General features: G+C 51.3%; 1 protein-coding gene across 2 annotated transcripts in view; it reads right to left on the bottom strand.

Moving 5' to 3' along the window:
• Nucleotides 1–24,207, bottom strand: part of THOC2 (THO complex subunit 2) — a 1,568,999-nt gene that overhangs the window by 442,447 nt on the left and 1,102,345 nt on the right. For both annotated transcript variants that reach the window (XM_085608126.1, XM_085608125.1), the window contains exon 29: nucleotides 23,157–23,338. In XM_085608126.1, the coding sequence (XP_085464252.1) occupies nucleotides 23,157–23,338 (182 nt within the window). The remainder of the gene's footprint in view (nucleotides 1–23,156; nucleotides 23,339–24,207) is intronic.

Below are 24,207 nucleotides of genomic sequence, written 5' to 3' on the forward strand. Positions count from 1 at the left end.
AACACTTAAGCCTCTACCCCCCATCCTCAAACGGAAAGAGGCCCACCCCACACCCGAGGCGCCACCATGGAACAGCCCTGAGGATAATCATCATGCCTTGCAGAAATAAACCCCCCAACAACAAACTCAAAATCCCCAAAACTCCCCCCACCCTGCACCCCTGCTGCAGCTTAAAAAGCCCCCCCAACTTGCAGTGTGCCTGTCGCCCTACAAAAACAAAAATCTACAAAAAGTACCCTAAGGGAGGAAAAGAGCACCCCTCGTCCTCCCGCAACCCTCCACAGTTACGGCACTCTGTTCAAATCTTCAAGTATGAGTAAATCAAGTCAGGCCGGCTTTGAGGTCTCAGCCCTGTCCATCCCGGCCACTGTCACCATGCTCGGCTGTGTCGTCCCCGGTCCGTCGCCGGGGCAAAGCGTCCAGCCATTCGTCGGCCATAACAGGAGAGTCAAAAAAGAATGTCCGGTCTTCATGCACCACCCGTAGTCTGGCCGGGAAAAGCATGGCATACTTCAGGTCCAGTTCCCGAAGTCTCCGCTTCACCCCCAGGAAGCTCTGTCTCTGTCTCTGCACCTGCTGGGTGAAGTCCGGATAAAAATTCACCGACGCATTCTGGAAGGGGACTGGGCCCGTCACCCTCGAAGCTTGCAGGATAGCATCCCGATCTCGAAAATGAAAGAGCCGGGCGACAATCGGCCGCGGCGGGGCACCCGCCTTGGGCCGCCCGCCCGGCACCCTATGGGCCCTTTCCACCGCAAAAAACTTTCCAAGGCCCTTAGGCTTCAGATGATTGAGGACCAAATCTTCCACAAGCAGGTCCGTCGAAGCCTCATCCGAGGACTCCGGAACCCCGATGACGCGCACATTGTTGCGCCTGGACCGGCTCTCGAAGTCCTCCAGCCGGCGGGCGGCGAGGTCACTCTCGGCCCTCAGCTTCCGGACCTCGTTCTGCAAATCCGCGACATCATCAGTGAGGCCCGTGGTCTTGTGATCCAGGTTCTTGACGCGTTCGTTTGTCTTGCCCAGGTCCGAGCGGATCAAATTGACATCCACCAGGATGGCATCCACCTTATGCGCCAGGGCCTCGAATTGCCTCCCCATCGAGGTCTGCATCCCATCAAGCGCGCCCATGACATCCTGCAGGGATAGCTCCGGTGTCCCAGGCGAGTCCTCCTTCTGTGCATCCGGCGCCTGGCTCGGTCCACCAGGCGATGTTTTCAGGAGGGCGTAGCGGTCCATACTGTTGACTTGGGAATACGTTCCCCGCCTGGTGGACTTAGTCTTCAGCCGATCCCCTTCTGCCTTGCCCGACATAATGGACTCCAGGCAGTCCAATGCAGTGAAGACCGTTCCCTCTCAGAAAGAGGAATAAGGAGTGAGCGGGTCCGCCTTGTGCTGCCAGAGTAGCCCGCCGAGCGTCCTTGGGGTTGTAAAGCCACCCAGAGCTCTACAGTGTCCGGGCAGACAAAGGGATCGAAATTGAAAGTGAAAGAGCGAAGGCCTCCGTCCGACAGTTCACACCTCACCAGGCCGTTGTTGATCAACTAGGAGTCGGGCATCCTGCCAACTCTAGCCCCTGGCATCTCCGGGAGTTAGGCCGCAATCTTTCGCCGGTCGTAAGTCCGGTTCCCGATGGGCGATCTGACCGCGGGTAGCATCAATCGCCTCCCTGACAACTCAGCTACACGGTGCCATGCATACCATCAGGATTTGAGCCAGGATAGTCGACGGAGGGCGCGAGGGTCTCGGGAGCTCTAAGCTCACGCGGCCATCTTGGTCAAGCGCTAGGCTCCTCCCCGCCTCTGCCTTTATTATTGTTGCCCCTATAGCCGCCTCTTTGATAGCCCCTTGTGAAGATGGACTGAGTAGGGGATTTGTAGAAAGTGGACGCGTTATCTGGAGGAGTAGCCTCTAGATGTACTCCGAAAGGAAGAGCGGCGAAAAGAGCGCCTAGGGCGCCCATGGACTTCGCCGTATCGGTGTCCTTCATTTTTTCGAGGGCCTCATCTACCTTTGGGCCGAATAGGTGTTCCTGGTCAAAGCGATGATTAAGGATGGAGGCTTGTACCTCTGGTTTAAATCCTGATATTCTTAGCCAAGCATGGCGACGGAGAAGGACGCTAGTATTAATGGCCCTGGAGGCTGTGTCTGCTGCATCTAAGGCACAGCGTATAGAGGTGTTAGTGATTGTCTTACCCTCTTGAATTAATTAATTGGCCCTAGTTTTATATTTTTCAGGGAGGTGATGCATTATGCTTTCCAATTCATCATAATGTGCCCTATCGTATCTGGTCAATAGCGCTTGGGTGTTGGCGATACGCCACATATTGGCTGCCAGTGACGCAGTGCGCTTTCCTGATGCGTCCAGTAGCTTTGACTCTTTGTCAGGTGGTGGTGCTTCGCCTGACGCCTGGGAATTTGTTCTTTTTCGTGCAGTAGAAACCACTAGGGAATCTAGTGGCGCTGGCCCTTTGATGTATGCGGGATCTGTGTGGCAGCTTTGTATGCGTGGGTTAATGACCCTGCCCCTAACTGCGTCTTTAAAAACCTCTGACGCATGCTTTACCACCCCCTTAAGCATAGGTAGTATGGAGGTAGACCTATGTGTGGTATCAAATGTGTCGAGGAGGAAATCCTCCTCCACTGGGTCAGTGTGCAACTCTACTCCGTGATAGTGTGCCGCCCTTTGAAGTAGATGGTGGAAACCTAATGAGTCTTCCGGTGGAGATGGCCTGGAAGGGTAAAGGTCATCTTGTGGGACGTCGGGAATATCTGGGTTATTGTAGTCGTCCCATGGGTCTGGGGATCCTGTAGGGGTGGGGTCTTGGGGCACATTCCCTGTATCGTGATATGGGTCCCCCTGATCATCATCGTCTGGAGACAGGGTAGGAGAGCGATGAGGTGGGGGTGGAGAAGGCAGAGGTGGAGGAGGTGGGGAAGGTATTCTGAAAGGGGAGGTAGCAGAGTCCTTCCTCTTTGGAGGTGGAGGCGGAGCCGGTTTGTCCAAATGTCTCTTTTTGGAAGAGAGTGCCAAATGTCCAGTTTTTGGATCCCTGGTGAGAGTTTTTTGTAAGGGATCCGGAGTAAATAGTTCCTGTGACAGTGTTTGGCCCGTTGGTGCCGAAGTCTTCGGGGCCGATGACTTTTTAGGCTTGTCCGTGCCAGTTTGCTTAGCACTGGGCTTGGGAACCTCCGATTTCTTGGTCGGCGCCGAGGTGGGCTTCGGCTTGGAAGTGTCGGTGCCAAGGGCCTTATGGGGTTTGGTCGGTACCGAAGATGGCGTCGATACGGAAGCGCTGGGTTTCGACCCCAAGGGCTTCGGTGCGGAGCTCGGTGTCGAGGTAGAGGCCGGTTTCTTTTTCGGTGCCGAAGTGTGTTTCTCTGCACCACTGGCAAGCTGGCTCGAGCCCGAGCCGCCGGAAGGCTTATTTGGCTTCTTCACCGGGCCTGAAGGTGGGGTGTGTGAAGCAGTGTCTCTGGTTTTGCCGAGGCCCGGAGGCGAAGGCGTGACCGAAGCCTTTTTGGGTTTTGGCGCGGGTGTAGGGGGGGGGGGTATAGTACTCACGACCTTCTGCGCCGGAGTGATGTCCTCCACATCTGAGTCGTCAGCCTCGGAAGCACTGACGAGGTCCTCTTCGGTGCGCTGCGGTCCCGGATCTTCGATGTCGTCTCCGAAGATATCGACTGGAACGGAGGTCGAGGAGTGTGCCATGTTTCGTCTGCCTCTTCGGTCCTGAATAGTCTTTTTCGATCTGAAAGACTTACAGGCCGGACAGTCTCGAGCCTCGTGTTCAGGGGAGAGGCAGAGGTTGCATACCTCATGAAGATCGGTGTGGGGGAATTTGGACCCACATCGAGGGCACTTCTTGAATGGAGTTCTTTCTATCAGCCGGGACCGGAGCTTGGGTAGGCCCGAAGGCCGCCGTCGACGACTGGAACCGAAGAGAAGTCGATGAGAAGGTGCGTTGATTGAGATCGAAACAATACCGCGATGTGAGGTGAGGATTCCGTTCCGATCGTCGAACTGGAAAATGTTCGGAACCGGAGCACGAAGATTACATCCGAGCCCGTTGGCGGAAAAAAACAATCTGAGGATGGAGCCGAAGCCCATGCGCAATACGATCCAAAGGAGGAGTCACCGACCTCGTGACTTCCAAAGACTTTCCAAGAGGAAAAACAAACTGCAAACATCCGGGCCCAACACCAGATGGCGATCTATGCACAAGTGTGTAGATCTGCAGCTCTACATGCCTAGAACATAAGCGTTCTGCAAGTCCAACGCTACCATCCAGTCTCCAGGGTCTAGGGCAGCCAGAACCTGAGCTAAGGTGAGCATCTTGAACTTCTCCTTCCGGAGGAAGGCGTTGACGCTCCTGAGGTCCAAGATAGGGCGTAGGCCCCCTTTGCCCTTCTTGGGAACCAGAAAGTAGTGGGAATAACAAACACGATCTACTTCTGGACCAGGAACGCACTCGATGGCTCCCTTGGCCAAGAGGGCCGTAACTTCCTCCTGTAGAAGCTGCAAGTGATCCCCCGAAATTCGGTGGCATGGCTGGAGGGGCCGCCTCGAAGGGGAGGGAGTAGCCCCTTCGGATGATTTGCAGCACCCACCTGTCCGATGTGATGGTACGCCAGTGGAGCAGGTGATGGCGAACTCTGCCTCCCACTGGCGTGGAATGGGCCTGAAAGCTCGGACTAGGAGGGCTTTGAGGCAGATGCTGCTGAGGTAGATGTGGACGGACTGGCACGTTGTCCCCCTGTACCGCCTTGGAGGAATCCACATCAGAGTGGAGGTTGGTTCTCCGGTCCACAGGAGGGACTGTGGAGGGCTTGGACCAGGTGCCCTTCAGAACGTCAATCAGTGCTTCATTAAACTGCAGCAGAGGCTCCGAGGAGCTTGCTGACGGTTGGAGCACTTCAGTGAGGAGATTAGTCCTCAAGGCCACAGCAGGCAGCTCCAGCCCGAGGGCTTCGGCCGCCTTGCGCAGCACCACAGAAAATATAGCACCTTCCTCTGAAGCCACGGTCGGAGGAGAGATGAAGCCAGTGTCAGGGGAGGTATCAAGACCACTGGCATCCCCTAGTTAGTCTATCTGGTCCCGTGATAACTGGCCCTCCCGGGCCAGAAGGTCCTTAGACCCCTCCCAGTCGTCACAGTCATCCGATTCCTGCTACACAGGTGGAATGATCGGAGCAGGGCAGAAGATGAAATTGCCACCCATCGGCGTGGGTGCGGCGCCGGGTGGCGCCGCTCCGACGCCGGGCCCGGACCGGAACTAAACCGGGGAACGGCACCGGCAGAGGGGCTGGGAGCTCGACTGGCGCAGACTGGGATCCAGGCCTGGATCCCCCGGGGACCTGCGGCGTCGGGACCAGAGTCGACAACGACGCCAGACCGGAGCCGCCGGCTCGCTAGGCCTTCCAGTCGAGCCTGCGGGGCCCGAAGGCACACCAGTAGGCGTCGACGGCGGGGCCAGGTTCCTCATGGCCATGAGGAAGGCACTGACCTCCGCCGGAGTCACGTCAGTCCCAGGGACCGGAGGGTATGGGGACGGACGGGACTCCTGCGGCTCCGACGGAGCCGCGCGGGTGATGCCACCCGAACCCTCAGCCGAGTCGTGTGACCGGCGAGGGGAGCCCGAAGAACGATGTCGCCTCTTCGACTTCTTGCTCTGCGACCGGTCCCTCGACCTCCTCAACCGGGACTTTGAGCGGTGCGGAGCAGACTGCCGGAATTCGAGCAGCTTGCGGGACCGCTCCTGCCTAGCCTTCGAAGTCCGGGCCCGGCAGTCGAGGCACGACTCAGCATCGTGGTCGGCCTGAGGCAATAGAGGCTCCGGCGGTGGTGGTCCGTGACCGACATCAGTCGGTGACAGGAGTCACAAGCTTTGAAGCCAGGCATCTCTATCCGCACCAGAGTCTAGGTCGACGAAGAATGGAACCAAAAGAGGTAAAAAAAGTTTAGTCAAAAAGTGACTAAAAGGGTATGCTCTTCCCGGATCGGCGCTTACTGGCGTGGAAAAAAGAAGAGCTGACGTCAGTACTCCGACGACGTCATCCCAGCGATCACGACGCAGACGACGGACGCGGAGCCGCAGACGATGCCTAGCGACGCGCAAGTGTATTGCTGACGAAAAATCTTTCCGGATATAGCCTGACACCTGGGGATATTCTAAGGTGAGGAATCTAACTAACGTGTTTCTTTCAGATAGATAGTTCAGCACCTCGCAGGAAGTAGAACTGCAGCTTATGGCGAAAGAACCGCAGGATGCGGCAGTCGACAAGCCAACCCAAAGGACTGGTTAAGAGGTATGGTGGAGTGAACGCGTAGCGCTTTCATATGTACCTTAGAGGAAGAGTACTGCGGAGACCCTTGCCAGTCAGACATGTGGAGAGCATTGAAAGGATGCCCCTACACAGCTCGAAAGACGCTCATACGTGGCCAGGAGGAACACCAGAAAGCAAGACAGCAGGAACAGCGGAGATGCGCCCAATAGCAAGAAGGCAACGGGCCGCACAAGCCTTGAAGAAGAACATGGCGCAGAAACAGCCTCAAGAAGATGTTGAAACCCGCCCAAACCCAGGCACTAGGGTACGCTCAGAAGTACCCGCAGTTACACAGATAGTGGAGCTAGGCCAGGCTACAAGCAACGTCAGATGGCAGTCGGGAAGAGAGAGAACAATCCCCTCGGAGGACAATTTAGAAGAAAAGATGAGCCTAACAAGGGAGTACTTAGGATCAACTCACGGGTCCTAGACGCCAGAAAGAGCGGGGTTCAAGGACAACCGTTTCCACGAGTCTGCCACATTTAAGAATGCTAGTGGAACATAGAAATCCCTGCGCTAAAGCAGCGGTGATGTGGAGAAAACTGTTGGGGAATAAGCCAAAAGGCCATAACAACCTACAACAGAGAGATCCACGGCAACTCCCAACTTGGCACCCAAAGATGGACCATATGACAAAAGCAAGATGCCAGGCTATGCGAGGTAGATACCACACAGCATAGACCTACACCCGAAGTCCAAGCACTACAAACAGAGCGATGCGACCCTGCGGGACGCAGTAAAAGGAGGTATAGGAGCCCCAGAGGGATACCCATAATGAAAACTCCACAGGAGCGTACGAAAGCAAAGGCAGACACCTGCCACCAGCCAATATCCCACATAGGGCAAGGGTTAATCCCTGGCAAGAAGGGGGTCCTCTTGGCAAAACAGACAGTCGGAGGACTTGAAACAAAAATAACCCAGCCATATGGCTCTACATACAATACAGAGGCACCAACCCACCTCTGATAAAAACTGGTCCGTAAAGGAAGACCGCAACGAATTAAAAAAGTCAAGCGATCAGTGGCACGGCAGAATTACGGTAGCCCTGACAGAAGCCTGGAGATCGCCGAGTCAGCGTGGGATCCAAAAAGGTCTATTCTATTAAAAGGCATGTCTTGGAGGCTCTCCCGAATATTACCAGGGAAGTGACTGTCACGCATCCAGGCATGACGGCGTGAAGCCACCGACCGTGCAAGAGCACAGCCCACAGAGTCTGTGGTATCCAGGGCGGAGCGTATTGTAAAATGAGCCATTTCCTTGCCGTGAAGGACAAGACTGAGTAACTCAGGGCGCAATTCCTCCGGAAGTGAAGGGAAAAGGTTTGCCACGGAGTCCCAGAGTGCAGAGGACGCACGTGCAAACACGCATGCACTGTTTAAAGCGCGGATGGCTGCGCTAGAAGAAGCAAAAATTTGTCTTCCACATGCATCCAGCCACTTGGATTCCCGGGTGGGAGGAAAGAAGGGCAAAGTGCAGGAGTCCTGCAACCCAAAGGCCGCCTGAATTACCAGGCCCTGAGCGGTAGGGTGGAGGGACAGGCAAAGTGGATCCCCCGGAGTTGGGCGGTGCCTACCAGCAATGGCCCGATCAACCGAAGCTCCAGAAGAGGGCCATGCCCACGCGCCACTCAGGGCTTCTAATAAAGCTCCCCCAAGGGGTAGCAAGGGCTCCACGGTAATGGGCTCGAGATGGAGCAGATCCATTAGGGATCGGGGATGAGGAGTACCACAGGAAGCTGAAAGCAGAGAATAGCAGCTGCCCGGTTGATAGTCCGCGCATAAGCGGACCCTAGCTCAGTAGTTACCCTAGGAGGGGACAAGAGGCCGCCTGTAGGAGACGGTTGGAGGTTTATTCTCTCAGTTGCCATAAAGAGCGGGGCTGGGGAACGACCCAAAGGCCATGCCACACTAGGGACTTGCACCAGGGGCTCCCGACCAGGGGAAGCAGCAGCAGCCTCCAAAAAGGCCGTAGCGGATACCGGAGTCGTCCGACCCCGTGGAGGAGACAAACGAGGAATCCGGAGGGAGGTCAACCCCAGGCATGGAAGCCGGTGTCGATGAACGGATGGACACTGGCGGCAAGGGATGCATTGACAGCAGCATCGGCGGGCGGTGTGTCAGAGTCGACTGGACATCGACGGCCTCCACGATGGACGCTACCTCAACGTCGACCGACGTCGGATGAGGCGTTGCCGCAGACGTGGGTTCAGGCTTAGAGCTTGTTGTGGGTTCGGACGTCGAACCAGTCATTGGGTCCGACGTGGTGCCCGGCTATGAGCCAGACGCTGCTTCCGCCGTCTGCGCAGGAAGCCGCGCTGGGCTATGGGTTGACTGGCAGTGTGAGCCTGGAGTCGCGCCCAGTGTCGCCGGCGCCGCTCCTGCCGTCCACGCAGGAAGCCGCCATGGGCTATGCGCTGACCGGCAGAGTGTGCTAGAGCAACCAGGACGGTCTGGGCCACTGCCCAACGTCGTAGCCTCGGCTCCGGAGTCGGTGCACACAACCCTGGTCGGGGAAGAATCCGCCGACGAGGGCCCGGCCGGAGTACCCTCCGCTTCTGTGGGGCCCGAAGGCGCGCCAGGGAGAGAGGGGGACTCAGAGTAGGCCTGAAGAGGCCGGGAGTAGGCCTCCATTTGGGCGCGTCACTCCAACTCCTGGAAAAGGTTATGGAGGAGGTGACCTCCGGGCGCCCATAGCTGGCCCCTTACGAGAGGAATGGGCGCCAGCGGCACGCCTACGAGAGGTGGACCTCAGTGGACGCATATGGCTCCGCTTACCTTTTTTAGGGCACTGGTCGCGGGAGCGGCCTCGGGAACGTGCTCCCTCTGGAGAGGGAGAGCAGCGACGAGAAGCAGCCGGGCCGGACAGCCGTGCGGCCTACAACTTCATACGGCATTCCCGTAGGGACTTCGGCTTCATCTGTTGACAGTCGCCGCATTGTTTGGAATCGTGGTGCACACCAAGACACCACATGCAAATCAGGTGCAGGTCAGTGCCCGACATCTGACGCGCACAGGCCTCACAGGATTTGAACCCAGAGGGCATTGCACACTGTTCCGGTACAACACCAATGGTGCCGATAAGGCCCAAAACAAGGCCAGGAACTGCTGTTTTCCAGGGTCCGCGTCGTAACGCGGAAAAGAAGAAAACTGATGTTGGCGCACCGGGGCAGGGCATATATGACTCTGCTGACCTCATGTCCATGGACAACGTCAGGGCTGAGCCGTATGGTGCCGGCCCCCAGAGGTGCTGCTGCGCGAAGGTTTGCGGACCAGTCTGACGCCTGGGAATATTCTAAGTTAAGGAATCTGCGGCTAGACGTCTTTATCAGATGTCAGTTTTGTACACGACTTTCCACACCATGAACGCAGAGCCATGCAAGAAACAGACCACTGGTGCCATGAAACTAGGGCCCTGAAAGGGATGACCTTAACCCTAGAAATCAGTCCGCAGAACGGGGAGGATGGTTGTGGCAGTAAGGAATTTATCACTACAAATGTTTCTTACAGATGTATCGTTACCGAAGTTAAGTAACTTGTGCAACAGAAAGAAACACGTAGGGATAGAATCCTTACCTTAGAATATATACCCCAGCAATACCAACCCCGGTGGTGGGTCTGCGAACCAAGATCACACCGGAAAGTCCTGGAGAACAAAACGGCAAAGAAGACGTCTCTCTGGACTTGGCTGTCCAGGCAGTAGTGCTTGGTAAACGTGTGCACCGAGGCCCACGTAGCTGCCTGACAGATGTCATGCAAGGGAACACCCCATCCCAAAGCAGTAGTGCCACCCCCGCGGCTCTGGTGGAGCCTGCGACCTGCCCTTCCCGGGTTCGTCGGCGACGCCTGCCCAGGTGCAAGAGTTTCTTGCTGCCAATGATTGGTTGATTATGCAGCAACTCGTTTGCCTGACACATCTATTAAGTTTGGATTATTTATGAGGAGGTGATGCATCCGCTGTGGTTTGTGAATGTAACCTTTTATGAGCATTTGGAACGTCAGATAGTGCTTCATTAAAGGGGAGCAAGGCTCCATAGAGGTCGCCGCCGGCTGGAGCACTTCTGTCAGAAGGTTAGTCCTGACGGCCACTGTAGGGAGTTAGAGGTGGAGGGCCTCGGCCGCCCTACGCAACACCACTGCGTAACTGGCTCCCTCCTCCGTGGCCACGGTAGGAGGAGACAGCATCCCAAAGTCAGGTGAGGTGTCAAAACCACTGGCATCCCCCAAATCCTCTGCCCAGTCCGGGTCATAAGCACAGTCTTGTGCGAGTGGGTCCTCAGACCCCTCCCAGTCCTCCCCTTCCTCCGAAGTCTGTGGAACAGGCTGAAAATACTGAGGACGGACATAGGGAAAAAAAAGCCCCATCGGAGTCGGAATCAGCGCCGACTGGGTGCCGATCCGGCACCGTGTCAAGTTCAGGGCTGAAACTGGGGACGACCTCGTACCGAGGAGCGGGAGACGTCGGAGGTGGTGCCGGTGGGGTCGGTGGAGGTGTTATAATGTCATTTGGAACAATTAGGGAGTCTGGTGGAAGCTGGCCTCTAATACAAACTGGGTTAGATGGTGCAACTGTATATTTTTTTATCTACCCTAGGGGTAATGATGAGAGCTTGTGTAGGGTCTTTAAAAATAGCATCTGCATGTAGCATTATGCCTTAACACTGGAATGCTATGTGTAGTGCACAGTGTCTCAAATAAAACATCATCCATAAATTCTTTAGGAAGTGTAACCCCATTGTATGCTGCTGCCTAGCTATAAGCTCCTGATATGATCAAGTATTGTCAAGAAGGCGAGGGTTTGCCAGCATATAGGACTGGATATGTGTCCCCAGGAGCGTTACCATAATCCTGCCAAGGGTCTGGTTGTGGTGCTCCATAATTGTCATCTTCTCCTATATCTGCATCTGTGTGTGGGGATCCCGGAGGTTTAATGTTTAAAGGATTGTGTGTTGAATGAGGTACAGGAGGTGCAGGTGATGGAGTTGGTGGTATATGAGATGGAGGAGGAACAGGGTGCAGGAACTGGTAGGTTTGTCCTTTTTCTAAGGCATTGAGAGATCAATGTTGGAAAGAGGTTTGCCTCATAGAAGAAAGCACTGACGCAGTCTTTGGGATAATGCAGCCAGTCTCTGTTGCAGGAGCCGATTTTGGTTTTGGTGCCGAAGGTTTCACAAGTGAACCTGGTTTCACTTTCAGAACTGGAGCGGTGGAAGCCAAAGAGGTATTATCTCAGCTCAGTGCGAAGCTGGAAGGCTTTGTATATGCTTTCGTAGCCAAGCCAGAGGGCAGGGCAGCCAAAGCTGATTTGTGGTGCTTACCATGGCCTGATGGGAGTGGTGGCCCGGAAGCCTTTTGTTTTATAGGAACCGAAGGTTTCTGTGTGGCCAGGTGAGGGCTATGAGTACTCACAGCACCTTGGCCTGGCGGAAGATCATGTGACTTCATATCAATCTCAAAGTCTGAATCCGAATCTTGAACCTAAAAAGCACCTTCCTCTTAAGCAACTGAAGCATCCAGATCTTCTTCTTCTGGTTCAATAAGTTGTTGACTGAAAATATTGGGCATGTGCTCGATGTCACGTATCTGCATCACTCTGCGTCGTGCCAGACAGTCCTGCAAGGTCTTTTTGGATCAAAACGACCAACAGGCCTTACAGTCTTTTTCTTTGTGCTCGGAGGATAAGCACAGATTGCAGACCTCATGAAGATCACCGATGGCAGAATCAAAATGGAGTCTGTTTCATCAGCATAGTATTGTCAATGGAGTCGAATGAAAGTAACGTAGCCTGGACGGGAGAGGCACGAAGGCCGCGATTGGAGTGTTCTGACCCGACGAATGAGTCCTCTGAATTTCGATATGTGAGGGATGGAAAGCGCGTTCGAAAACAATACAGACGAGAGTAGAGTGGATTACGCAACAAGAGGATCCCGAAAACTGTCTTGAACAGGAGAGCTGCAATACACGTCTGAATCTGTTGGGAGGAAAGAAAACAATCTAACAATGGAGTCGATGCCCATGCACACTATTACCAAGAGGAGGAGTCACCTTACCTCGTGAATCGAAATACTTCTTAGAAGAAAACAACTCTCAAACATCCGGACCAACACTAGATGGCATGAGTATGCCAAGCAAGTGTCTCTGCAGCCACACATGCCTTGAACATATATATTTTCTTTGACAAAGTGCTCCAGTATGCTGAACATGGGCAGAACTATTACATTCTTATGATTATCAATAGAGATCCCTCTAAAGGAGATAGTTATAAACTTGTTTTGTTTTCTTTTTAGTAGAAGACATAAATGTAGCATATGTTAACAACATCTTTCAGCAATATGTGTTTCAAGTATTTGGGCTGTGGCAGGTCCTCAACAAGGTAAATCACAGATCCTGAAGCCGGGATGATGGTAGAAATATTTCTCTATATCTAAATGAAAAGAAGATGTGTCTGTTAAGAAGGATAGGACATCCAGGTGGGCAAAATAATATGTTGTCGCAGATTCTAAATAAGACAACAAATGGATCCCTGCCTGGTAGAGAGAGACAAAAACAAGTTACTTAACTTTGCTAACGCTTTTTCCACGGAAACATTTTCATAGCTCTCCCACGTCAACGAGGACGTCACAACAGCATGGCTTTGCTCGTGACTGTATGACGTCACTAGAGCCATAAGACAACCTAGTCAGCCTGCTGACATCAGCTCTACCAATTTTTTCCTTGCCTTCGAGGCGAACAGGTGGACCGCCAATATATTGCAAGTATGCACAGCATACAATAAATACAGAAATATACACAGTATATGATTGAAAGAAGAAAGAAAACAGGAAATGCTAAAGACATTTCCTAGCGACAGACATCATAACAATGCAAATGACAAAGAAATACAAGAATGTCATGCCCAAAAATCTTTTCGGTATATGTAGGTAGACAAAGGGGAGGAGGGTGGGTCACTGAGGAATCCACAGGCAGATATTGTATCCACCAGAAAAAGAGTTACCGAAGTTAAGTAACTTGTTCTTCTGATGGATACATCAGCCTGTGGATTCCTCAACTTTTGAGTAGAATACCAAAGCAGTCCCTCTTCCGGAGGAGGGTGTCCACCTACCTATATCAAAATATCCTGCAGCACAGAACGTGCAAAATGGCCGTACCTCCTCACTTCTGAATCCAAGCAATGATGCTACGCAAAAGTGTGAAGGGGGGCCCAATAGCCGCCTTACAGAGGTCTACCACAGGGAGACCCCTAGCCAAGCTGAAGATGACTTGGCTCTAGTAGAATGAGCTCGAATACCTTCAGGTGGCTCCTTCGTGGCCAAGGTGTAGCAGATCTTGATGCACAAGATGATCCACCTGGAAAGCGTTCTCTTGTGGACAGCTTTGCCCTTCATTCTTCCCACGTAACCAACGAAGAGCTGTTCGTCCAGCCTCAAGTCCTTGGTTCTGTCCAAGTAGAAGCTGACAGCCCTTCTAGGGTCCAGGCGATGTAGTCTCCTCTCCTCCTTGAAAGGGTGTGGGAGAGGATAGAAGGTAGGTAAAGTGACAGACTGCCCTAGATGAAAAGGTGTTACCACCTTAGGCTGGAAAGCAGCTCTGGTCCTAAGAACCAACTTGTCTGCGTGGATGGTTGTAAAAGGAGGCTTAGAACTAAGAGCCTGAAGCTCACTTACCATCCTGGCAGAGGTAATCGCAACCAGAAAAACAGTCTTGAAGAGGATCAAAAGGAGAAGCCAGCAGAAAAGTCAGAACCAAGTTAAAGTTCCACTGAGGCATAATAAAGGGAGTGGGAGGAAATCTATTAGTGATGTCCTTAATGAACCTCATAACTATGGGAGACTTAAACAACGATGGCTGATCTGGCTAACACAGGAAGGCTGATGAAGCAGACAAGTAACCCTTAACTGTTGCCACAACACTACCTTGCAGGGCCAAGGAAAGTGAAAAGCTAAGAACATTAGAGAAATGGGCCTTCAAGGGCTCAATCAAACTCTCTCTACACCACTTAACAAATATAGCCCATCTACAGAAATAAACAGATTTGGTGGAGTATCGTCTGGCTCATAAAATAACATCCACTACTTCTGGATGGAGAGAAAAAAAACTCAAGCTGCCCCCTTCAATCTCCAGGCAATAAGATGCAGGCTCTAGAGGTGGGTGTGCAGAGCCTGCCCCTGCAACTTATGATATGATATGAGATTGTACTTATAGAGCGCAGCTATCACTCCGCAAGGAGTATCTTGGCGCTATTGTCAAACATCGATGAGGGAAACCAGAATAGTGAACTGTTAAGAATGGTTTAGATCAGAGCAAGACAACAGTCCTCCGAGACGCCATAGATCCAGGTTTTCAGTTCCTTCCTGAATGTAAGTTCAGTGTTACTAAGTTTGATCTGAGCTGGGAGTTTATTCCAGGCTCTGGCACCCAAGAAGGCCAGGGTTCTTGCTCCTTTTGACTTGTATTTAAAGTGCGGCACTTTAAGAAGGTTAGCCGAAGATGATCTGAGCACTCTGGAAGTGGTATATGGGGTGAAACGTGCAGACAAGAATTTAGGCCCAATCTTCATCTTTGCCCTGTATGTGACAAGAAGGATCTTGAAAAGGATTCTTTTAGGAATCGGGAGCCAATGGAGTACCATTCAAAGCTGCCGAGGCTGAGGACTTTCTAGGGAGCTTAAGCACCAGGCGGGCTGCAGCGTGCTGCACCACCTGGAGCTTCTTTAGTACTGATCTATTGACTCTAGCCAAGAGGCCGTTGCAGTAATCGATACGAGAGAGTATCAAAGCTACTGCTACGGACTTTCTTGCGGACAGTAGAAGAAACTTAAACATTTTTTTTTTAGATTTAATTAGAGTAAAACATGTACCTGCAAGTATTTTGACATGGGGAAGGAAACAGAGGGAATTGTCAAATTGAACTCCTAGGTTCCTGACAACCTTCGCAACCTCAGGAGGGGGGTTGCTCCCTCAGGCCACCATTTAGACAGCTGAAAAGAGACATCCGACCCTATCGGGAGAATCTCGGATTTGTCCGTGTTACACTTCAAATGATTATTTCGCATCCATTGGAGGACAGCAGTCAAACATAGTTTGAAATGTATTTCCGCCTGCATAGAGTCATTCTCCAAGGAGATAATCATTTGGGTGTCATCTGCATATGACATAACCTCAATCCCAAAAGAGTTGATCAAGGTGATGAGGGGAGCCATATACACATTGAAGAGTAACAGGCTAAGGGAAGATCCCTGAGGGACTCCTGCCGTGATGGCGCGCTCTGCGGAAAGGAACGAGCCCAGGGTAACCACCTGTCTCCGAGAGACCAGGAAGGATTTAATCCACTTCAGTACCGTACCAGAAATGCCGCTGCATTCGAGACGCCTCAAAAGAATGTCATGGGAGATCGTGTCGAATGCAGCCGACAGATCCAACAAAATCAGGACCGCTCTCCTACCTCTATCTGTGATCATTTTCAAAGAGTCAGAGACTTCAATGAGGGCTGACTCTGTCGAGTGTTTGGGCCGAAATCCGGTTTGACACGGATGGAGAGTATGTTGCTCTTCAAGAAATTTGGTTAACTCCTTTAGGACAAAAGTTTCCGTGATTTTACCCAAGATTGGGAGAAGAGAGATAGGGCGAAGGTTAGAGAGTACAGTCGCGTCAATATATTGTTGTTTTTTTTTGAGTGGTTTAACCAGTGACAGCTTCCACTCCACTGGCACCACCCCCGTCTTGAGAGATGAGTTGACGATCTGGTTGATCATGGGGTTTATTACCACTAACAACTTCTGTAGGACTGACGGGGGGCAGGCATCCAATGGTGAACCAGATTTGCATTTTTCAAAGAGTCATGTCCAATGAGACAGGTTCAAATGTAGAGATGGAGGCCGAACCGTCCTTCCAAAGAGGATCGGAAATGATATTACCTGCTGGAAAGTCTCTCAGAATCTTGAGGATCTTTTCCTGAAAGAACAGGGAGATCTGGTCACACAGTGACTGGGAAGCAGGAAGCCCCGCTTGTTCTGCCATGGGTTTAAGAAAGGACCTCACAATTTGAGAGATCGTTTTCTGATTATCCTGTGCAATGTTAATTTTATTAGTAAAAAATTAGAGAGGAGGTCTGCCCTGAGAGGGAGACGGAGCGGAAGGTGCGATGAGAGATGAAGAAGGTCAGTGTACCACACCCTTCTTGGCCAATTCGGGGTGACCAATATGACTTGGCGAATCTTACTCAGAACCCGAGGAATCGAGGGTATGGGGGAAACATGTAAAGAAGCGGAAGACTTCAATCCAACTGAAATGCGTCCCCCAACGTTCCCGCAACGGATACTGGAGAATGCAGAACAGGTAGTGCACGTTCTTGTGAGTGGCAAACCGGTCCAATCGAGGAAGCCCCACATCCTGAAAATGTGGTAGACCACATCCGGATGGAAACGCCACTCGTGATTGGCCGAGTACTGCCGACTGAGACTGTCCACACACACATTCAGCACTCCGGCCAGATGATTTGCAATTACACAAATCTGATGGTCCTGAGCCCAGGACCAGAGCCGCAGAGCGTCTCTGCAGAGATGATATGACCCTAATCCTCCCCGTTTGTTCGCGGCAGTGTTGTCCATCAGGACCAGAACCAACAGACCGCAAAAGGAGGGAAGAAAGGCCTTGAGAGCCAAACGAATCGCCCGCAATTCTAGAAGATTGATATGAAGCAATCTTTCCTCTGGAGACCAAAGACCCTTGATCTACAGATCCCCCAGATGAGCACCCCACCCCAGAGTGGAGGCATCCGTTATCACTGTGGCCACCGGAGAAGGTGGTTGAAATGGCTTCCCTAGAGCCAGGTTGCCTGAAACCCCTCAACATAACAGATCCGCCGCAGTGTCTCTGGAGATTCTGACCACCTCACTAAGATCACCATTGTGTTGAAAACCAGTGCTTGCGGAGGCACCACAGGAGTGCCCTCAAATGCCAGCGTGCATGGTTGACCAACAGCATGCAGGAAGCGAACAGACCGAGCAGGCGTAAGACCTTCAGGACTGGAACCGCTGCCACTTCTTGAAACAACAGAATCATAGCCTGGATGTCTAGAATCCTCTGAGGGGGCAGGAAGGCACGATTCACAGTAATGTCTAGTACTGCCCCAATAAACAGGTTGCGCTGAGAGGGCACCAGGTGAGATTTGGGTACATTTATCAAAAAACCTAGGTCTAACAACAGCCGAGCCGTTATTTGCAGATGATGCAGCACCAATTCTGGAGACTTCGCTTTGAGCAGCCAGTCGTCCAGATAGGGAAATACTGGAATCCCTGACCTTCTGAGATGAGCTAAAATCACTTCTATCAACTTTGTGAAGACCCGAGGTGCAGAAGTAAGGCCGAATGGATGGACCGCAAATTGGTCGTTTTGAGATACTACAGTAAAACAGAGATACTTCCGGTGCACCTTCAGGATGGGGATGTGGAAATATGCATCCTGCAAATCAAGCAACACTATCCAGTCTACCTGCTGCAGCGCCAGAAGAACCTGAGCTAGGGTCAGCATCTTGAACTTCTCCTGCCAGAGGTAAAAATTCAAGACCCTGAGGTCCAGGATCGGCCTCAACCGCCCGTCCTTTTTGGGGATCAGGAAATAATAGGAGTAACACCCCTGACCCCTTCCCTGCTCCGGAACCACTTCTATGGCACCTTTCTGTAACAATGTCAGGACCTCCTGCTGCAGAAGCAAAAGATGGTCCTCCAAACACCAGCCCTGGCGAGGAGGAAAAGGAGGGGGAAACTCCTGGAAAGGAAGGGCTTACCCATTTTCTACAAGATTCAATACCCAAAGATCTGATGTAACAGATATCCAATTTTTAAGAAAATGGGCCACCCGGCCACCCACGGGACCAACATGCTCCAAGATGGGGGATCTCGAGCTGCTTCCCTGCAGAAGCAGTGGAGGGAACAGGAGAGGAGGAGGAGGAAGACTGTTGCCAGGTGGCCCCCCGCAGGCGGCCTCTTCCTTTCCCTTTGTACGACTTGCACAGGGGGTTTCTGCTGCTGCTGCTGACGGCTTCTAAATGAAGCTGCCTTTCCAAATCCACCAAATCTCCTGTAACCATAACTCTTAGGCTCAGACTGCAGGCCTAAGTATCTCGCAACAGCCCTCTTATCCTTGAAATGTTGTAAAGCTGCTTCCGCTTTTGTCCCAAAGAGTCTGGACCATCAAAAGGAAGATCAAGCAGAGTGGCTTGAACATCCGGAGAAAACCCCAAACCTCTTAAACAGGTGTGCCTCCTGGTAGCCACCGAAGAGCCCTGGCGACTGAGTCGCTGTATCCAGACCCGGCTGGCTCACCTGATGGGCTGCAGTCAACACCGCTCCAAAAATGACTTGAACATCCTCCAGCAGCTTAGGAGCCACCTCCTGGCCGTGTCCATCAAAGCATGGATATAACTTCCCAACAAGCCTGTGGTGTTTGTAGACTTTAAGACAATGCTTGCCGAAGAGAACACTTTTTTTGCTGACTGCTTCAGCTTTTTGGAATCCCCATCTCCCGGGGTGGAGGTAAAGGATCCGGTTGACTGTTTGGACGAAAATTAAGCCTGAACCACCAAGCTTCCCGGTGAAGGGTGAGACATTAAAAAGGCCAGATCCCCAGAAGCAGCCTTATAGCGTCTTGCAACTGTTCTGGAAACAACCAGGGCAGACATAGGTTTCAGCCACACTTCCAAAATTGGCTCCGTCATTGCCCCATTGAATGGGAGCAAAGGCTCTACCACTGAAGAACAAGTTACTTACCTTCGGTAACGATATATCTGTGGGAAACATAGGTTAGTTATAGATTACTTACCTTAGAATTACCCCCAGATGTCAGACTAGATTTGGAAAGTTTTTCCGTCAGCAGTACCTCGTCGGAAGGTGACGTCGGTCGACTCCGCGTCCGTCGTCTGCATTGTGGTCGCCGGGATGACGTTGCGGAAGCTACATAGACGCCGCCCTCGTGCACTGACATAAGTTCTGTACACGACTTTCCACGCCAGAAACGCAGGGCCATGCAAGACACTAACCACTGGTGCACAAAACTAGGGCCCTGAAAGGAAGTCCTTAACCCTAGAAGTCAGTTCGCAGAATGGGGAGGATGGGTGGGGTGGTAAGGAATCTATAACTAACCTATGTTCCTTACAGATATATCGTTACCGAAGGTAAGTAACTTGTTCATATGAAAGAAACAGTTATAGATTCCTTACCTTAGAATAGATATCCCAGCAATACCAACCCCGGAGGTGGGTCTGCGAATCAAGTTCACACGAGAAAGTCCTGGAGAACAGAACGTCCAAAGAAGCCGTCTCTCCGGACTTGGCTGCATGGCAGTACTGTTTGGTGAATGTGTGCAGCAATGCCCACGTAGCTGCCTAACAGATGTCATTTAGGGGGACTCATCCCAAAGCAGTAGTAGCTGCTGTCGCCCTGGTGGAGTGTACAAGCAGCCCCACCGGAGTCAAATTCTTTGCCAAAGAGTAGCAGGCTTTAATGCACAGAACGAACCACCTGGAGATTATTTGTTTGTGCACGGTCCAACCTTTCTTAGCGCCCACCTAACCAACAAAGAGCTGGTCGTCCACCCGGAATTGTTTGGTGAGATCCAAGTAGAAGGAAATCGCACCTTCTGGATCCAGATGGTGGACCCTCTCTTCCTCATTTGAAGGATGCAGAGGCGGAAAGAAGGTGGGCAAAGTGATGGCTTGGCCAATGTGGAAAGAAGTAACCACCTTGGGAAGGAAGGAAGGTCTACTTTTCAGGACAACCTAGTCAGAAAGGGAGGCTTGGAAGAAAGAGTTTGTAGATCACTCACCCTGCGTGCAGATGTGATGGCCACCAGAAAGGCAGTAGTAAGAAGTCTGAGAGGACAGTTATATGTAGCGGCTCAAAGGGAGCGCACATGAGGTAGGCAAGAACCAAGTTCAAGTCCCACTGAGGCATTACGAAGGGAACAGGAGGAAAAGGAGGAGTAATGCCCTTAAGGAATCGATTTACAACAGGGAACTTGAAAAAAAAAAAAGGCTGATCAGGAAGCCTAAGGAAGGCTGAAATGGCCGAGAGGTAGCCCTTTAGAGTGCCCGAGCAGAACTCAGCTGGGCTAAAGAAAGGAGGAACAAGAGAACGTGAAGCCGGGCATCCCTCGTGCACCATGAGTCGATGGACCCAAAAAACGAATTCGACAGAAGTCGAGCAAAAGTGAGTCAGAAAGTGACTGGAGGTACCGTCTCTCTGGATCTGCGCTTGCTGGAGTGGAAAATGTAAGAACGGACGTCAGCGCGCGAGGGCGGCGTCTATGTAGCGACCGTGACATCTTCCCGCCGACCACTGAGTCGACCGACGCCACCTTCCGAAGAACACGGGTACTGCTGCTGAAAAACTTTCTCGATCCAGTCTGACACCTGGGGGTAATTCTAAGGTAAGAAATCTATAACGGTTTCTTTCAGATGGAGAGTGCCAAACCTCAGTCAGAATGTTAGACCCAACCTCTGCCGTGGGCAACTGCAGATCCAACAGGTCAGCAGCCATTCTGATAACAGTGTGGTATGGAACCATGTCCTGAGAAGGGGAAGAAAGTTCCCACTCCATTGAAGTCTCCAAACCACTGGCCTCCTGAAGACCCTCAAGGTCAACCACAGTGTCAAGGATTTCACCCTCCTCAGCTTGCTCCTGCTGTTCCTGGAACTCCTAGTCTTCCACGACCCTCTGAGCCTCCCTCCTGGAGCGTATCTGCGGAATCGGTGCCTGTGGCGGCAGGTGCGGCGCCAATGACTTTGGCGCTGAAGGAGGTCCCTCAGTAGTGGGCAGTGATGCCACAAGAAGCCGGGATGGACCCAGCCCAAAACCAGACGGCGCCGCAGATTGCGGAATCGGTGTCAAGAATCCCGGCGCCAGGAGATGCCATGAAGGAGTCAGGCATATTGGACACGAATGGTGCTTGGACACAATGTTAGGGGATACCCAAATTATAGGAGAGAGGGCCAGCAGCCGCACCGGATGGGTTAGCCGCTTTGGCAAACATGCCAAACATTGCATTAAGAAAATGCGAAAGATCCGCACCTGGACCCGGAAAAGGTGGGTATGGATACCTGGTCTGGATCCGACCCAGGCCATGAGGCGGGTTGTGCCTGAGACGCCTGGGACACCGCAACCGCAGCAGGTGAAGCCGGAGGAGTAAACGTCTTCATGGGCGTCAGCGAATCAGTTAGCGCCAGAGAATGACCAGAGTTGCCTGCGCAGAAGGTGAGGAAGAGGGCGAAACATCATCTTTTCCATGACGCTGCTGGACCGGAGAAGCCAACCTCGAAGATTTATCTTTCGTACAATGACGCCGGGACCACGAGGTCTCTTCTTCTAGTGCTTTTACGACCTCCAGGTGTGTGGGGTCGTCTACTTCGACTTGGCTCTCTTGTGGCCTCTCTTCTTCTCTCGCCCGAGCCATGAATAACTTCGCCTCCCTCTGCTTAAGCGCCTTCCGAATCATCCTTTGACAAGACGAACATCCTTCGACATTGTGATCCGATGACAGGCTTCAACAAAACTGGAGCCAAGGGGGTCTAATAGGCAGGTCGCCCCCCACTCATACCATCTACACAACAAGACCTGCCTAGAACAATGACTTCTTGTCTTACTTAGCTCAGTGAACACATCCTACTCAGCGACCCTGGTACTTGTGAAGCCTATTACAATCTGTACCATCTATGCGGCACTGATTGCCAGTCTCTAGGTGGGTCTAGTGTCACAAGCTCTTGGACCTCCTACGTGTCGAAGTGTATTAATAACAAAGTGTCCCTGGTGCTGAGCCCTCCTTTCTCCTCTACGCTATTAGGGAAATAGAGCACCAGGGACACTTTGTTATTAATACACTTCGACACGTAGGAGGTCCAAGAGCTTGTGACACTAGACCCACCTAGAGACTGGCAATCAGTGCCGCATAGATGGTACAGATTGTAATAGGCTTCACAAGTACCAGGGTCGCTGAGTAGGATGTGTTCACTGAGCTAAGTAAGACAAGAAGTCATTGTTCTAGGCAGGTCTTGTTGTGTAGATCCGATGACAGGCACCAAAGGGAATCTTCGAGGGGGTCCGTGATATACATATGACCCACATTCCCTACAAGGTTTGAACCCTGACTTCTTTTGTGCTGCCATCGCACTGTTACAACCACAGATCGTAACAATGTAAACCCACAGGAAATGGAGAGTCCCAGAAAAACAGTTACACGTCGGCGCAGAAAAAAAGGGAACCGACGTCAGCATGCCCACGAGGTCTTCTTATGGCTCTGGCGACGTCATACTGAGTAGCGAGCGGAGCTGTGCTATTGTGACGTCCTCACCGACGTGGGAGAGCTATGAAAAAGTTTCAGTGGAATTCTGCCGCAAGGATACATTTATAGGTGAGGAATCCACAGACAGATGTATCCATCAAACACTTTTGTTGGAAAAGGTGGAGGTTGAACATGTTGTTGGAGCAGTATCAGGAATATTTTAACTTTTTTGCCCTGACTGCAATCTGTTGGTTATCACAATTCAAGAATCGCAAGAAGCCTGGATGAAAGAGAAGCAATGAGTTAGTTGGACAGAAATAACAGGGCTAATATAGAACATGGCAATACTAGGAGACTACAAATAATGTCACCATAATGATGCCACCGGATGAGCTCCACATGCATAAATTGCCCAAGTGTAAAGAAAGCAGAGGAAGTTATACCCTGCATAGAGCACCAACAAATATTATAACAGTTCTACAAATAGGGTTGTAAATGATCTTTAAAAAAAAAAAAGAGACATTGCAATTATAAAACTCAAATCCTGCAAAAAATAACTTACCAATCTCCTCTGTACTTTCTTCAGGTTTTGCAGCATTCACTGTAATCGCTGCAGCTTGGCTAACACCGCTAGGCCCATTTTGTATTGCAACAGGTACAGCACTCCTGACAGGAGGGTCTTTGTGATGGAAATCGTTTTCAGGAACCATATTAACTTTTCTATTTTTCAGCTGCCCAGAATAGCTGAAATTTGCAATTTGTTAAGCATACACAAAGAAAATTAAAAGAATCAAAAATGAGAAACAAGGTTTGCATCCAGATTCACACAAAATAGTTAACTAGCCTAAGCACAGGATGATAAGTATGCTATTGAAGTTATTGCACTTTTCTACTGTGCAAACTAGTGAATTATAAGGCACAATTAAAAAAAACTGAAAAACTTAAAAATTCAAGGGCAATAATTTTTACTTTTGGACCACAAATACGCTCTTAACCTCTTACCTAGAAGTAACTTGTCACTTACATTTGCTGAACATTCTTTCAGATAAATACAATACTATCCACAGATTCCTTATATGAACTCTCTCCCAACATACCATGTAGAGCTTTCCGACGTTAAGCCTAGATGGAGCCAAGGGCATTTTAAGTGATAAGAACCAAAAACGCTGAAACTGAAGCCTGCATAATCAGTTCTGCCCAACTTATCCACACCCATACAGAGACTAAAGATGCAGTGGGCAGAGCGAAGAATAGGAAAACATGACACAAAACACTCGTCAGAACAGGAGCAAAGTAGGTGATAAGGAATAGGCAGAAGCTATTATATCCATCAGAATTGTTTTTGCCAAATTCAAATTATTACTCTATAGGATCTTCACTCCAGTACATTATTCTTATGAGCCACTCACAAAACAACTAACAAATAAGGGGACTGAGGGGATTCCACATTTCAACCAGAAAACTATTAGGTACTGTTCTCCCAAACAGACGAAACCATTTCCTGTGCATAAAGAATGGTGCCGAATGAGGTGAAGTAGACTAATTAGCTGCTTGACAAAGGGACAAAACCTTAAGAGCTCTTACAGCAGAGACTGCAGCTTCCCTCCTACTGA

Source organism: Triturus cristatus, chromosome 5_2, assembly GCF_964204655.1.
Source record: "Triturus cristatus chromosome 5_2, aTriCri1.1, whole genome shotgun sequence".
NCBI classification, from domain to species: domain Eukaryota; kingdom Metazoa; phylum Chordata; class Amphibia; order Caudata; family Salamandridae; genus Triturus; species Triturus cristatus.